The sequence below is a fragment of the Chelon labrosus genome (assembly GCF_963514085.1).
Source record: "Chelon labrosus genome assembly, chromosome: 5".
NCBI lineage: Eukaryota > Metazoa > Chordata > Actinopteri > Mugiliformes > Mugilidae > Chelon > Chelon labrosus.
Genome location: NC_140341.1, coordinates 10,547,226 through 10,564,077, shown reverse-complemented (window position 1 = coordinate 10,564,077; position 16,852 = coordinate 10,547,226). Strand labels below are relative to the sequence as shown.

General features: G+C 41.5%; 2 protein-coding genes across 2 annotated transcripts; both read left to right on the top strand.

The window, feature by feature from the left end:
• The first annotated feature begins 712 nt into the window (after positions 1-712).
• Positions 713-8,424, top strand: cdc16 (cell division cycle 16 homolog). Its single transcript, XM_084544227.1, has 18 exons — positions 713-886; positions 1,068-1,122; positions 1,373-1,470; positions 1,620-1,658; positions 1,755-1,895; positions 2,454-2,613; positions 2,733-2,827; positions 3,012-3,145; positions 3,377-3,456; positions 3,563-3,612; positions 3,689-3,762; positions 3,855-3,980; positions 4,670-4,822; positions 5,229-5,292; positions 5,385-5,446; positions 6,033-6,168; positions 6,549-6,639; positions 7,217-8,424. Exons 1-18 carry the CDS (start codon positions 839-841, stop codon positions 7,468-7,470), a joined length of 1,860 nt encoding a protein of 619 aa, XP_084400353.1. The 5' UTR covers positions 713-838; the 3' UTR covers positions 7,471-8,424.
• Positions 8,425-9,662: 1,238 nt separating this feature from the next.
• On the top strand, positions 9,663-16,142 carry upf3a (UPF3A regulator of nonsense mediated mRNA decay; the record flags this gene model as incomplete). Its single annotated transcript, XM_084543998.1, has 10 exons — positions 9,663-9,806; positions 11,274-11,380; positions 11,481-11,587; positions 11,811-11,909; positions 12,023-12,133; positions 12,240-12,295; positions 12,384-12,542; positions 12,919-13,052; positions 13,544-13,844; positions 15,951-16,142. 10 exons carry the CDS (start codon positions 9,663-9,665, stop codon positions 16,140-16,142), a joined length of 1,410 nt encoding a protein of 469 aa, XP_084400124.1.
• Positions 16,143-16,852: the final 710 nt, after the last annotated feature.

The following is a 16,852-nucleotide window of genomic DNA, read 5'->3' as shown; positions in this document are numbered from 1 at the left end:
CACACACCCCTGCAAGCAACAAGACAAATGGTAAAGGAGATTCTGAAGAAAAGACTACAGAAAGCAGCAAGAATGAGGATACAGGAACGGAGAAAGCTACAAAACTTGACCCTAAACCAAATGTGCCTGAGAAATCCACCGAACCAGATACAGATGAGAATCCTGATCCTCCTGCTGAAAAGTCCCCTGCTCCTGATGTGTCCGAAAGGCCCAGCACTACAACACACGAACAGGAAACAACAAGCACAGAAGAAGGATAAATTGTCCTGTGTTTTTTTTTTATTATTGCAAGTCTAATGCATCATAAGAGTCTCAACCAGAAATAGATCTGGATCTGGATGTTATATGAAAGCTATGTTTTGTATTGGTTTAATATAGACAAGCAGTGGTACTTACATGTACCAAGATAGTTTTACAAACACTACGGTTTGTGTAAAATTCAATAAAGAATGTGTGGTAACTTTTACAGTGACCGTCTTTTGATAAGAATATGTTAAAAAATAAATGCATTTAATGAATAAATTGTTCAAATAAATTTGTGTTTTTTATATATGTATTATTTGAATGTTTCTAAAATATATTTTTATTAGTATTTATTTTTTCAGCTAGACATAATATGCGAATAGCTAAAACGGCCAAGATTATTGCGGAACCTTCGATCCTGGTCTTGTTGTTTTACGGCGCTATTTAGCGGAACACCCGTTGCAGAAAGAAGCCGCGGATTTGATTTTACGCTGCTATCAAGCTAGCAACTACTGTTTAGTGTACAGCTTTTTCTGTCCCTAAGAATGACACACTTCTGAAAGTTAGAAGCGGAACTTTTTTTTAAAAAATAAAAATGAATCTTGACCGTCTTAGAAAGCGGGTGCGGCAGTACATAGACCAGGTAAGATCAGTGGTTTCTTTTTGAGTTTCTGTGTTGCTAGCTAATGCTAGCTTGCCACTACATCTAGCGTCAACGGTAACAGACCTTCCTAGTTTGCCTGCATAGCTAACTAACGGCCCGTCGCAATAGAAATGCATGCATTTCAGTGACATTTGTTTTGCGTTTGTGTGTTTGTTTACAGCAACAGTATCAAAGTGCTCTGTTTTGGGCCGACAAGATAGCTTCGCTCTCTCATGGTGAGTAACTGACGATTGTGCCGTTTTAGACGAGCAGTTATAACAGCGTGACATTACTGAAGTTGTGTCCGTTTGTGTGTTTGAGTTTCGTTTCTGTTGTGTCTTTTTTTTATGGACTATTACAACCATAAATAAACTCTAAGTCATGACGGTAGCTTCAGAACTGCAGTAATACTGAGAGAAACCTGTCGATGCGATTACTTCCTAACGTCTGAAATTGACGAGCCTGTGTCTTTGTTTTGACACACAGAGGACCCCCAGGACATCTACTGGCTAGCTCAGTGCCTTTACCTCACCTCACAGTACCACAGAGCCTCCCATGCCCTCCGTTCACGAAAACTTGACAAGGTAAGTCGTGTGGCAGTGGTCCAGACCAGCAAGGCATTATACTGGGTAGTGAGGGATAACATTTGAGCTGGTGATGCTAATCTGCATTTGAAAGATTTGTGTGTACAGTTATTTGTTAAATTAAGCCACTTTTCTTTTCTCTCACACAGTTGTACGGAGCTTGTCAGTATCTTGCTGCTAGGTGCCATGTAAGTAAATGGAAAATACATAAAGCATCAGTTCTGGAGTCTCTTCTACGCGTTTCTGATTACAGATTAAAAACCATTTGTTTGTCTTTTCTCTAGTATGCTGCCAAAGAGTTCCAACAGGCCTTGGATATCCTGGATGCAGAGGAGCCAGCCACGAAGAAGCTGCTGGACAGCACTGGGAAGGAGGACGGCGGGACACCAGAGTCGGCCAAGGATTGGGATATGTCCCCAGCCTCAGTAAGTCTGGACGAGCTTTGTAATATGTAGATATTGTTAGGGTTGAGTGAACTCATTTTCGAATGCAGCATAGTTCTGTGATGTTGCTTTAGGAGTAACATGGTCTTAACGATATCATATCAACTTTGAGATTTCAAAGTCCTCATGTGTAGTCCTTATAAGTCTCATCAGCAATGTTCATTTGCTTTGATTAAATTCTCATAACCTCTTATATCAGTGTTGATTGGCGTAGAATATTTAAGCACTGCTACATAAAGATAATTGCTAACTAGAAATCCCGTTAAAAACTTTCCATAGTTACGGTTATACAGTTATTTTTATACCTGTATCCTATGAACTAGATTTTACCCACAGCAGGCACTGTTAAAAGACTTGTTTTTTCTTTCTTCCACTTTATCCTCCCCTTGTCCTAACATAGATGCAGATATGAAGTAAAACATAATAATAACAGGATGCAGGCGAAATAGTGTTGGCAGCCCAGTCTGGTTATTAGATGGCGTATTAACACTATCTAAACCTTTACTTTTCTTTTTGTCAATTCTCTCTGAAATATTTCAGATCAACAGCTCCATCTGCCTCCTGCGGGGTAAAATCTATGATGCCATGGACAACAGACCACTCGCCACCTCCAGCTACAAAGAGGCCTTGAAACTGGATGTGTACTGCTTTGAAGCCTTTGACCTTTTAACGTCCCACCACATGTTGACTGCGCAGGAAGGTGAGGTCGATCTTTTTTCATTTTCTACACATATGTGCCATTTATTATCATTTTTTCGCAATGTGTGCAGTACGGCGTCTGGTAGGTTTGTATAAAATATGTTATCCATCCTTCAATAGAGAAAGACTTCCTGGACTCGCTTCCTCTGAGTCAACAGTGCACTGAGGAAGAGGAGGAGCTGTTACACTTCCTTTTTGAGAATAAATTGAAGAAGGTAGGGGCAACATTTTTTCTCCTCATTGTTAACAAATCCCACAAAAGGCGCCAAAAGAATAATGAACTGATGTTTATGTAGTAGTGTCTCATCCTCTGATTTTTTTCCCCTAAGTTATCTGTTTTCCAGTCTGCTCACATTTGAACTTCGTTGCCACACACTTTATTTCTCCTTCCCTCTGCAGTATAACAAGCCCAGTGATTTGGTGGTGCCAGAGATGGTGAATGGTCTTCAAGACAACTTGGATGTAGTGGTGTCTCTTGCTGAGAGACATTATTATAACTGTGATTTCAAGATGTGCTACAAACTCACATCAATGTAAGTGTCCACAGGTTTCATCTTAGTTCGTCTTGGTGTTTTTTTCAGTTGATGGCCGAGGTTTTCCTACTAATACATATTAATATTATATTATAAAATGATGAATGATAGTGCATACTGTCTATTTTTATATTAACTTTCATTGTTTTCCTACTGGAAATTAACAAACACTACTTCCCCTTATTGTCCCAAGTGTATTTTAGGTTTAAAAAGTTGTTGTTTGTATTTCAGGGTGATGGTGAAAGACCCTTTCCATGCCAACTGTTTACCAGTCCACATAGGAACGTTGGTGGAGCTTGGAAAAGCAAATGGTAAAATATATCTACGTACCTCTTAATTCAGTCAGACCAAATATTTAGTTTAATTGCGTTCCCTTGCCAATCAGTTTAAAGTTAATTATTTTCCTTCCCCTTGCAGAGTTGTTTTACCTCTCACACAAACTTGTAGACTTGTATCCCAACAACCCAGTAAGTATTATATATTTTTATTACATAACATTACCCTTTAAATCATTTTTGATAACCAAATGAACACTTTTTCCAGGTGTCCTGGTTTGCTGTTGGGTGCTACTATCTCATGGTTGGCCATAAAAACGAACATGCTCGGCGGTACCTTAGGTACGTGACAAGTACATTCTGTCTGATTCTATGTTATTGGCAGGTTGTATTTAGATCCCGAACACATATTGATTTTTTTATATCTACTCTAGCAAAGCCACCACCCTGGAGAGGACTTATGGTCCCGCATGGATTGCCTATGGTCATTCATTTGCGGTGGAAAGCGAGCATGACCAAGCCATGGCTGCCTACTTCACTGCTGCCCAGCTGATGAAAGGGTATGTCAATAACAGGTGTATCCAGGAAGTCCATTGGCAAATAAACGTCTCTTTTTAGAGCTGCACTAAGTAAAGGATTAAGCCTTCGTCTAAATTACAGTAACAAATACGCTCTTAACAGTTACAGTTAAGAGCTGCAGCAGAGAGAGAGCAGCATTCAGTAAAGAGACTGTGCAGGCAGTAAATTTGTAAATAAAATCTCCATATTGACCCAATAATAGCACACCAGTTGTGGCATTATATTAACACTTTTGCTGTATGTTTGATGTATTGGATACAGATATGCAGAAGTGTAAATGCATTTCCTTCTTAGGATTAGAAGCAGCAGCCAAACAAATCAACTCATCTGCTGTTAGCCTACGACTAAAAGATATTGCCAATTCTGTGAATGTTTTTTAGTTATATTTGTTGGATTTTTGTATTTTTGTTTTATTTAGATGTTGCTAATTCTGTCAACAGTATAACAGTATAAAAACTGGCAAAGAAAAGTAGGTCTAAAATACTTTTAAGTCTTAACTTGATCTAGTAGGTTTTAGTTATTAATGGCCAGTGAAGATAAGAAACAGCTTTTAAACATAAAATCAGTTTCTTAGGTTCAACATGAAAAGTTCTACCCTCATTTTTCTCAAGTAGTAGTATAAAAAGAGGTGTAGCTTTGGTCTTGATGTCTCCTGCACTCTTTCCTTTAGCTGTCACTTACCCATGCTCTACATCGGGCTGGAGTATGGTCTGACCAACAACTCCAAGTTGGCAGAACGTTTCTTCAGCCAAGCCCTCAGCATCGCTCCGGAGGACCCGTTTGTCATCCATGAGGTGGCAGTGGTTGCTTTTCAAAATGGAGAGTGAGTATCTACCCACATCCCGTCGATAGTAATTACTCCTCAGATAAAGGTGCGTAAATGTTATCGGCAACTGATGTCTGATCACTGAATGACTACAGTGAGGGGCAGCTAATTTCTTTAGATTTCCATATGAATATTTTGAGATATGTGAGTAATAACAGTATTTGTCTACGTGTTGCTGAATCAAATCAAAACTGTCTGCAAAATGTGTTTTCATGATCTGGGCACTGATTGAGATAAGATACAGGAAGCCACCAAAATATGTACATATGCAAATAGGTGCAATGCAGACATGACCTGGAATAGTTGTCACACGATGTACGTGGAATACACACTGTTACATTTGATTAATCACAGGGTTCTTATTATAAAAAAATATATATATTTTTCTTGTCTGCTGTTTTAGCTGGAAGACAGCAGAAAGGCTGTTTCTTGATGCGATGGAGAAGATCAAAGCCATAGGGAATGAGGTAACAGCTATCAAGTTATTAAGTTGTTAGGTGTTATTGTGATGCATTTACTCTGTAAGATTTACTTATTGTTTTTTATCTTTAAATTCAAGGTTACTGTGGACAAGTGGGAGCCTCTGTTAAACAACTTAGGCCACGTGTGTCGGAAACTGAAGTAAGTGTAAAGACATAGTGCCCTCTCCATTATCACACACCGTTTTGCAGGACATAACTGTATGTCCTCATGTGCTACAGATTCATTGTTGTGACATCTTTAATTTGGGAACAGCAGTACATGCCTCGTATTTCTAAATAACTTTATGGATTTTTATGGACTTTGAGCACACGTAGAACTAATAAAACCTGGAAGCCAATTTACTCCTGGGTGGATCATTAAAGAGAGTGGCCTCTAATTTATTCAAACCTTTCTTTAACCTGCCTGCTACAAACTATTTTTGGAAGTGTGCTTGCTTGTTCTCGTTTTGCGTAGGTACGTCCCTTATTTTGCCATTTACGTAATAAATTTTGTAAAGCCGCCACTGAATACTTAATATAAAGTGTTGGAAAATGTGTGCCATATGAGGAGGTTGTTTTGAAATGTTTGGATAATTTATGTGTAGAAGGAGGATTTCATCGCTCCCTCAGTAACGATAGGAATGAAAACTTTTTAATGGACAAGTATTTGTTTTTTTCCAAGCATCTGCTAATAAAATTTTATTTAATTCATGTATAATGTTTTGATTAAAATTTTGTTTCTATAGAAAGTACGACCAGGCTCTGGAGTACCACCGACAAGCTCTGGTCTTGATCCCTCAGCATGCCTCCACCTATTCTGCAATAGGATACGTGCACAGCCTCATGGGTGACTTTGAAAGTGCTATTGACTACTTTCATACGGTAAGTTTTAATGGGTTGCACTGATTTCACTGATTCTTTCGTCTTTATGGGTTTTGTTCACTGTTTGACAATATTTGGGTAAGACCATTCAGAGAGTTGATGGCATCTTTTGAGAGCGCAAGCAGGAATAGGAATAACCAAGAAAATCACAGCATTTTATTGTAAGGCCTCTCCAAAGGTCAGCTTGTTGTCCAGTCAGTTGCCACTGAAACAAAAGAAAACACATATAATAAAACCAGAGGAAGGATAGAAAGATGTTTTGCATAATAAAATACTTGTGATATCAGTCTGAATATAGTATGATGACATTAAACCTTGATGTTTTTAGTTTCCTTTTGTTCTTGCGTCAGATTTTTTTAATTCATTTTTTTCTGTGACAGGCACTTGGACTGAAAAGGGACGACACTTTCTCCGTGACGATGCTTGGCCACTGTATTGAGATGTATATTGGTGACACAGATGCCTATATAGGTTGGTTTCATCAAATAAAGTTTAACATTTCAACATTTTTGACCAGAGAGCAAGTTAAAAAGTAATAATATTGTTATTAAAACTCTCCCCAAGAATGTATTACAACCAAAACTTGTACTTTCTGCAGGTTCAGGAACTTTTGGCGTGGGGCTTGCTCACTGTTCAAATATGCCATTGTCTCCTGCAGCATTTGTAAAATCCTGCAAATACAAACACATTTTCCTTGTAGGTTGTCACTGACAATAATCAGGGTAGAACCAACCAATTAAATGTTTAGTTAGTTATCGTTTTGACATGTCAGCATACAAATGTGCTTAATTATCCCAGAGCGATGGCCCTGCTTAGGAAGCTCATTACATGTGTGCTAGGGGATCTTGTACCCATGGGGAAGTTACTGAATAGTAGTTCTTGGTAGATTTAATGACCTGGGACTCTTTTTTGGAAAAGCGTGTTCTGCCTTGACTTACCGTTGTGTGTGTGTGTGATATATATATATTTTTAAACCTGTAAAATTGCAATCGCAGGAGCTGTGTGTTTTTCCTCACTGAATAATGTGTTGTCATTTGTTTCCACTAAGGCACAGACATCAATGACAAGGTGCGAGGCGGCTTGAACACTCCGGCGCTGATGAAGGTGCTGAACACATCAGAGCCTGCTGACCTTCCTGCCACGCCGAGACCGGAGGGCACCAGCGTCACATCCTTGGAAACGCCGCTGTCAAATCAGGACAAGATGATGCTGGAGGCGCCGCTCCGACTGTCGTTAACCCTGGAGTGCGATATGTACGAGAGCGACATGATGTTAGACACCTTGTCAGACACCAGCACGTGATCTCATCCTGTCAGGAGGTGGAACTGTCTTAGCAACATGTTGTCATAGGTGCACATATCCAAGCCCAAGGACAACATTCAACCCAAAACTTTAGCAGCTGTCCTCCACCAAAGGTTTCCTGTGGATTCCCCCTCTTGTGCATTGTATGGTTGTTTCTGTAAGTGACAAAACATCGCGGATGCAGTTGTGAACATTATGAGCCCGAGTAAGTGTGGATGACTCGTATACAGCACCTGCTGTATAGCATATTAATTTTACAAGAATGCACTTTAAAAGGGGAATTAACATGTGCCTTGGTTACGGGGTTGAGTACTTGGCTTAGCATTGGCTAAGCATCGGACCTTGGGTTAAGACGCTGGGAACATGTGACCCTCTGACACCTGATTGAACAGAGCAAACACAGCCGCACACCTCACACCATCACAAAGACTACAGTACAGTCACTTCTTGCTGCCCGTGGCAGGACCATCCATTTTGCTTAACCTGTGGATTTTCACTTTGAATAAAGAGCCAGCTAAACACAAACAGGCCTGGTGGAAAAACATTTTGGTTATTCCTACAATAAACTATTCAGTCGTCTTAAAAAATAATAATGTTTTGTGTATAACAGAATAACTTGATTGATTTGCAAAATCCACAGAACCACATTTTGTTTTGGAAATTAAAACTTAACTTCTTTTTTTTTTTTTTCACCTAACTACCTGTTGATAAAGTTGTTCATACATCTAAGTTGCTTTTAACTTAAAAACAGGTCTTATTGTGAAGTAGTATTTACTCACAAACACGTGTTCTAGTAAACCACAGAAACAGGAAGTTGTTCTGACACATGGTTTCTGATACTTGAGTAAATGTCATGCTGCTTGCACATAATCACTGGCGTAGGTGCAACATCAAACCAGACAATACTTAAACCAGTTTGAATGAATGAATGAATGTGTTTTTTTGTTCCATGGATTTCTTACTATTAAAAGCAACAATTAGATGGCATACCAAAAAAAATAAAAAAACAACATCCCATGACTACATCCCCTTCTCTGGGCATCCTCTCAGATGTCATATTCCGGTTTATGGGAGGAGTGAGGTCCCTGAGCCTTAAATGAAAACACGCACCTTCTCTCCACCGACCCGCAGCCAGCTACCGCCGCCTCCTGCGCCCAATGGAGAGCGGCTGTAGTGAACTCATTAGAGATGGGCTGCACTCCGTCTAAGTCGGCTGGCGTGTACACGGACGACAGAGTCTGCCGGGACCTGGACACCAGCTCCACGTTTGTCCCCAGCCTGAAGAGCTCGGTGTCGACACCAGAGAGACCTCGGCGGTGTGTGGAAACCAGCGGCGGCAAGCAGGGGTTTCTCAGTGGTGAGTCTGTGGTCGGTTCATAACACGTGAGGAAGCTTTCTTCTGAGCCTTGTTTTTAAAAAGGAAGTGTGCATTTTTTTTTTTCTGTGCTGAAGCTCACATCCAGTGTTTTATTTTATGAACCCTTTCCCCCCTCAGTTCCAAGCTGGGATGTCCACGGGTCTGCTTGCCATGAACCCTGGAGCTCGTCCTCCACGTCTCAGTGCAGCATGAAGCCCCGCAGCCCGACCCGGGACCTGCCCAGTGACACCGAGGAAACCTCCTAACTGGCTCCAAGCTGCTGTTGCACAGAGACACCGGGAAAATAGACAATGGCTCAACAAGTGGAAGCCGGTTTATTCCCACATGTAGTTGTTTGATACAAAAACATTAAATACATAATTCTTTTATGGGCTGGTGCAGCGAATGGCATTTCTTCTTCTATTGTATTATTATACTTCTATTGGTGAGGATTATAACAACGACATAAATGCATCTGCACTAATTTATTATCTTAAAGTTTATTGTTTCCCCCTAATATTTATTACAAAGTCAGATTTTAATAGATATAGAGACAAAAACTGACAAAATATGTCCTAAAATCAGATTTAAATGATTTTGGCACATTTATAAAATCGTGTATAACATTTCGGAAAATATAAACAAGTATTTTAAAAACAACCAGGTATCTGTGTTAAAAGTTTAAACCAGGACTAATTTAAAAATATATATATGTAATTTCTCTTTGTTAATATATCAAAGTCGTCTTTTTAATTGTCTCTAAACTCGCGATATTACCGTACTCTCGCGAGCGCACGGCGGCTTAACGCGGACGAGGAGAGGGAGATGGAGAGAAATGAGGTCTGAAAAGGACCAGATGACCGTGGGCAAGGAGAAAAGCGTCGTCGAGATACAGTTCAGGAACCTGCCCAGAGACCAGGAGAACACCCCCGGAGGAAACGCCAAGCAGAAAGAGGAGAAGAAGGAGGTTTTCTCAAAGGTAAGGCAGCCCGAGCGCCTTTTTTTTTTTTTTTTTTTTTGGCGATGCGTCGCACTGTTTACGCTTCGCGGATAAAACAGACATGGAGGAGGAGGAGGAGAAGAGGAGGAGGAGGAGGAGGAGGCACGGAGGGAGGTGAGATGGTTTCAGCACCGCGGACAGCGACGGGAGCGGGAAGAGCTGACAGGTTTCACCTCCTCTCAGCTTCTCTCCTGACCGCTTTTCATTTAAAGGTGGAGCTGACATGGCAGGTGATGTTGGAGGGAATACAAGAAACACCGACTTGCAGGAGATGCGCATGTCCAGTCCAGTCAATGTGTTGCATCGTCTTTGGTTTAAAGTGCACAAATCCTCATTTCCACAGCAAGTGTCATGCGAATCCGAGCAATCCCGCAGCTAGCAGCCCTTTCCAGCATCCTATTTATGCACTTATACACTGAACTGGTTCTTTAATGGGGATAATATCTCAAAATATTGACCATGTACAGGCCCTATAGTCCAAGGCTTATTTACATTTTAATTTCCATTCAATTTAAATCCTTATTTTCCCGCAACACGTGTTTAAGGGTAAAAATAATCATCTTAAGCTATACTGGGAATCATATATTCACAACCAAGACTCCATGTTTTCATGTGCTTCACACATGCACCCCAACATATTTGGTATATTATGCTGAATTCAGAGAGTTCATTGATTTGTTTGCCTGCACAACATAAGATTTGCCTTTGGATTAAAGTTGGCACCGTATCACTGCGCATCTACACAGCTGAGGGAGGTTGAACCAAATAAGATCATTGGTATATGCACAGCAGATTATTTTCTCCACAAAATCTAACAAAATGACTAAATATTTGTTCCCTTTATCCGTTTGATCTCAGCCAAACGGACGACACCACTGCTGGGGTTCATCAAAAATAAGAAGCTAAAAGTTAAAAGGCTTCTTTGCATTTTTATTCCATTTAAATGCTTATCTCCCCGTTATATATTTCATATAACACATGTTTAAGATTAAAAAATAATCATCTTAAACCATACAGAGGATCATGTCCTGTATATATATATATGCAGTTTCAGCTTCATGAGTGGAATATACACAACCCAGACTCTGTGTTATTATGTGTTTCATACATGCACCCTAACATATTTGGTATATTATGTTAAATTCAGAGAGTTAGTTGATTTGAACAGTGTTTGCCGGTATAACATTAGTTTGCACTATGGGCTTAAAGTTAGAGCCATGAGGTCACACTATCCTGAGTAAGTGTCATATTCCAAAAAATACTGGCTCCTATATTCTTCGTATTACAGCCTAATAGTGTAATTTGACCCATTTTCTCCACCACTGCCAAACTGCAGTGTTGAATCAATGATAACTTTGTAAGGTTCTGTTAAGATCCACAGAGATACCTGCGTAATTGCCTTTGCTTCTTGCTGAACAGGAAAATAATAATAATACATGTTTACAGGTGGTGATTCGAAGGCTGCCACCTAACCTGTCAAAGGACCAGCTAGAAGAACAGCTGAGTCCCCTTCCATCCTTCGACTATTTTGAGTTCTTCCCAGCAGATCAAAGGTATCGTAGCTAAATTTAACTTTATGATGGAAATCCCAGATTCAATAAATGTTTATGACTCTTCCTTGTTTTTATTTATTCTTTTTTTATCTCTCCACAGTCTCTATCCCCACCTGTTCTCCAGGGCGTATATCAACTTCAAAAACCCAGAGGACATCCTGTTGTTCAGAGACCGATTTGATGGCTATGTCTTCATTGACAACAAAGGTATTTCTAATTTTCTGCACAAAGTCGTTCTGATTTCGCAGCGGCGACTGTTGACACACACGCACCGCGCAGACCATTCAGCCATATTAAATGCAAACAAGAGCATGTTGGTTTTACAGTGACATTTAGAGTTTTATGGACAAACAGGTGGCTTTGGAGCGTTTGTTGCTAGTGTTACCATGCGATCGCTACTGAGTTACCTGCTGTTTCAATATTTGCACAGGCCAGGAGTATCCCGCGGTGGTAGAGTTTGCCCCCTTCCAGAAGATTTCCAAGAAGAAGCTGAAAAAGAAAGATGCGAAAGCTGGAAGCATCGAAGAAGGTACTGAAATCATAAGAGTAGTCATAATATATTGTTCCTGCGTGTGTTTTAAATGCACAAAGAGTCTGTAATTGATTTAATTTATATCTTCTCTGGATGTGAAACTCTCTCAGACCCAGAATATAAGCGGTTCTTGGAGAATTACTCCTGTGATGAGGAGAAGTCTATGGCCAACCCAGAGACTCTACTGGGGGAAATAGAGGCCAAGACCAGAGAGCTCATAGGTACACGCACTGCGGATTGTTTTCTTCACACTTACTACATTATATGACTCAAAAATGAGTCGCACTTTTACGCAATTTTTGTTCCCTTTTTTCCGTTTTTTCTCAGCCAAACGAACGACGCCGCTGCTGGAGTACATAAAAAATAAGAAAATTGAGAAACAGGTAAGAAATAAAATAAAAAAACAGCAACCTTAAGTGGAAGAAAATGAACAAATGTTTTTTTTTCATTGTGTTGCGTCTTTCTTAACAGAGAATACGAGAGGAGAAGAGAGAGGAGAGGAGAAGAAGGGAGCTTGAAAAGAAACGACAAAGGGAGGAGGAGAAGAGGAAGCGGCGGGAGGAGGAGAGGCGCAAGCGGAAAGAGGCCGAGAAGCAGAAGAAACTGTCTGATAAAGATATAAAAATTAAGGTAAAACAAGAGTAAAACATCTGTTTTAGATTAAGCTTTCATGCTGGTTGTTCTCTCCTGGTACTCCAGCTTCCTCCCACCGTCCAAAGACATGCTCGTTAGGTTACTTGGTGATTCTAAATTGGCCGTAGGTGTGAGTGTGAATGGTTGTCTGTCTCTCTGTGTTAGCCCTGTGTTAGACTGACGACCTGTCCAGGGTGTACCCCGCCTCTCGCCCGATGACAGCTGGGATAGGCTCCAGCAGACCCTGCAACCCTTAACAGGACAAGTGGTTACAGAAGATGAATGAATGAATGAATGAATGCTTCTTGTTGTTTACTGATGCCGCAGAACGTACCGTAAATATGGTGTTTTCCCGTGTTTTCCGGATATCCAGCTCCTGAAGAAGAGCGACCGAGACGATGACGTGGATTCGGACCGAATGAAGGATAAAAGTGACACCGGGGAGGCGGACAGAGGGAAATGGGAGAAAGCCGGAGGACAAATGAAGTCAAAGGAACCCAAGGAAAAGTAAGGAATGCACTGATTAACTGGGGCTGGGCATGTAGGTGCTGTCACTCTCTGTTCAGGCATATTTAATGTGTGTCAGCGAGCCACAATTATTAACTGCAGTTGTTGTGTGTTTATGAACCTTCCATTTAATATGGAACTCCTGTCAATAGGAGGCTACAGATACCAGCTAAAAGGGATCCATAATGTGAGCTCACAGACCACTGATTCCAATTTTTTGCCTATGAAGTTGGAATCATTTTGTTTTTAGACACGTTCCTTTTTTTTATTCCTATTTATTCCTATCATTTTTAAGTTTGGAAGAGATTGATCCATAAACTTTTCCTTGATCCAAATCAGGATATTTTTATTTTATTTTGGGAAACATGCATATAATGAATTGTCTATAGATGAAATAGTTTTTAAAAAATACATCTTTCTGTACAAAAACATCCCGAGAAGTCTCATGAATTACAATCTGGTGCCTCTGCAATCTATCCTCTGACCACTAGAGGTCAGCCTGAGAGCGACAAGGAGCAGCGGGAGCAGCACGGCCGCAGACAGAGGGACAAGGATCACCGCGGGAAGGATGAAGAGAGGAAACGGCAGCGGCACCACTACGAGTTTGACAAGTTCATGCGCCGCAAGGACGAGACCAAGTGGGGGAAGGGCTACTGCCAGGACCGGGCCAAGAAAGAGGGCCACCACCATAGCTACTCTTACTGCCCCGACAGTGGAGACAAAATGGGAAAGGAGGACAGGGAGGACCTGGGTAGTAGGAAGGAGCGCCTCCGAAACAAGGTGAGCGAGAAGGTGAGCATGAGATTTGGGGGGAAGGTTTTTTTTGTGTTATCTCTTATGATGACGCCTTGAAACTGTGTTTGAGATGTTGACTCATACGTGTGGTTCATTCATTCAGCTGTCATCAGGTGAGAGGTGGGGTACACACCCTGGACAGGTCTCCAGTCTATCGCAGGGCTAACACAGAGAGACAGACAACCATTCACACTCACACCTACGCCCAATTTAGAATTACTACTTAACTTAAGAGCATGTCTTTGGACGGTGGGAGGAAGCTGGAGAGAACCCACGCAGCCACATTGAGAACGTGCAAACTCCGCACGGAGCTGTCATCCATGAACTGAAAATCTTAAAGCCAAAAAGTCACAAACATAGCGCTCCTACATCTATCTAATAATGCAAGGAGCGTCTGTCTGTGTGTCACTCTGTTTGTCTGTTCCACGCATAACTCTCGAACCACTTATCCGATCCACCTCAAATTTGCTATGTATCTTCCCAATGGTTCGCGGGAGTGCAGTGCAAAGTTTCGTGGTTTTTGGACCATAAACACTAAAGATATCGTTAAAACAAGCATTTACTCATTTACCGTTCTTCTGCTCCGTCTGACTGTAGCCACTCCCCCTGTCACTGTTGCCTAGAGACAGACACCACACACAGCGCTGCTCACATAACCCGCGCCTTTTAAAAATGTCCTCTACATCCCGATACTCCTCAAAAAACGTTCTTCATCCCCAATCATCTTCTGAGACTGATACGGTATGGGACATTATGTTATGATTGATTTCCTATCGGGTTGTGCTTTTACCAGAAGATGTCAGTTCATGGGCATAGCCTATTTTATTAGACTATTGTGGTTTGATTGGTTGTTTAGGACAGTGGTGTCAAACTCAATCAGCTACATCTTATACGCTGTACCAGTAAACATATTTTAGTATTTAGTGCTCTAATGGTTGTGTCTTGAGCTTTTATTGGTCACCCGTATGAATGTCAGAGCGCCGCGGTGCCGTACCGATACGCTGAGCGGTTGCCAAGGCAACCATGAGACTCGGACGAGTTTGTCAGTAAAGTTGGGAGGAGGAGCTAATTGACGTACCTGTCTGATGCACGTAAAATACCTGCGGACCTGTTCTGATACATATAAAATATTATATTGCCTGTATGCCTGTATGCCTGTTGTTCTAATAAAAGTCATAACAGTACTTATTGTTATTTCCTGCTCCTTTCACCAGATAAGCTATTAGACTCTTAAACAATACGAAAAACACAATACTCTGGCACATCTACTACGGGCTCTGCACTAGTATAATTAAAAGCGCTTCAGTAATTTTCCTGCTCTGCGTTCTCAGACGCTTGCAGACTTGTAGGACGGGCAGATAAGATGAAGCATCTCGAGTTTCCGGTGCCCACGATGTATTGTGGTCGCCGACGGGGAATTCCATAAATCACTTCATCTGATAGCTGTAGCTTAATTCTCCTGGCATCAAACATGACCGTGATCACTACCTGGCTACAGATGACTGTAATCTCACTTCTTATTCAATTCCACTGATATTTCAACCTTTTGTATTCCAACTTTAGCTCGGGCCCGTCCCACGGTGACTCAAGTGAAGTCATTTGCGATAATTTGTCAGATTTTCCCTGGAGCCCTTCCATGGGCAGCCCTTCCTCCTTATGCAGTATTATTGTATGTGAGACCCGTAAACACACGTTAATGGGTGGAATCGGTTCCCCTTTTAGAGTCTGCCTGCGTTCTAGCCATGTGGGTTATACTTCCTCTGCTATATTTTTTTATCATCTATCGCTTAGAAGTCTGCAGCTGCTCTCCAACACCTGACTGCACAATCCGGATCACACACTGCGAATAAATAGGAAGTTGTTCATTGTGTAACAGGTCCCTTTAGTCAGATAAAGGGATTTTTCTCTTTTTGTAATTCCTAAGCATACATCTAGACATGCTGTCCCAGTGCATGCTGGGTAACACTTCCATCCCGCGTAAAAGAATTCCCAGTCAAAGCCAATGACTGGATTTTATTTATTTTTTATTTTATTTAGTTGGCGTGTTCAGACTGCGTGCTGCTTGTCTCTCCCATGTCCCTGCTCTCTTGTCTCCCCACGCAGGACCGTCCGGCCATGCAGCTCTATCAGCCCGGCGCGCGCAACAGGAAGCGCGTGAGCTCATCAGCGGCCAAGGGCTACGACTGCATCCCCGTGGGCCACTCGCCCGAGCCCAGGGCGGAGCACTGTTACGAGGTGGTCGCCGTGGCAACGGGGCTGGAGAAGGGGTTTGAGAAAAGCAAAGACGAGCAGTGAGTAGTGTCTTCGCGGCAGTGCAGATAAAATAACGAGCTTTTCGGCCGGAGGCGATGGCGACACGCTCGACTGGTCGTCACTGAGCTTTCAATATTCAGATTTACCACACTGAGGACAAAAGGCACTTCAAAAGCAACCAGCGTTGTAGTTATTTTTAACAGTAATGAGTGTACTAAAGCTCAGACCGTTGAATGTCGTTCAAGGTTTTCGTTTTGAATCGGTGGAAACAATATGAATTACCCGAATAGCACAACAATGAACTCAGTTTGTCCCATTTTTCTTTTTTTTTTTTTGTTTAGTTCTGATTCACAGATTGGCGCTTACACGTTAATTAAATGAAACGAACACTTACACTCATTCCTTCTGGTCGTGTTTTTTGAAGTGTGCGCCTGTAGGAGGCAGCTCGGCGGCACCATCCATCAACAGTTTGCTGGTTAAACCTTGACCTCATCCTCTGGACGAGATCCTCTTTCTGAGCCTTTATAGAGCCCGCTGAACTTTCGAGATTTTATTCAAAATCAAATTACGGATTAAGTGGAACTGACAGACGCGTCCGTCGTGTGTTGTTGTGCGTAAAGACGAGCAAAGGAGAGTCATTAATGAGCGTCCAGTTCCATTTGGCTCGTCTTATTCTGAGATGAGAGGCGTTTTTGTGAGCTGAGATTTTTGTGGTCACCTCCTGAGCCAGGAAGAACACGTTCTCTACGTTT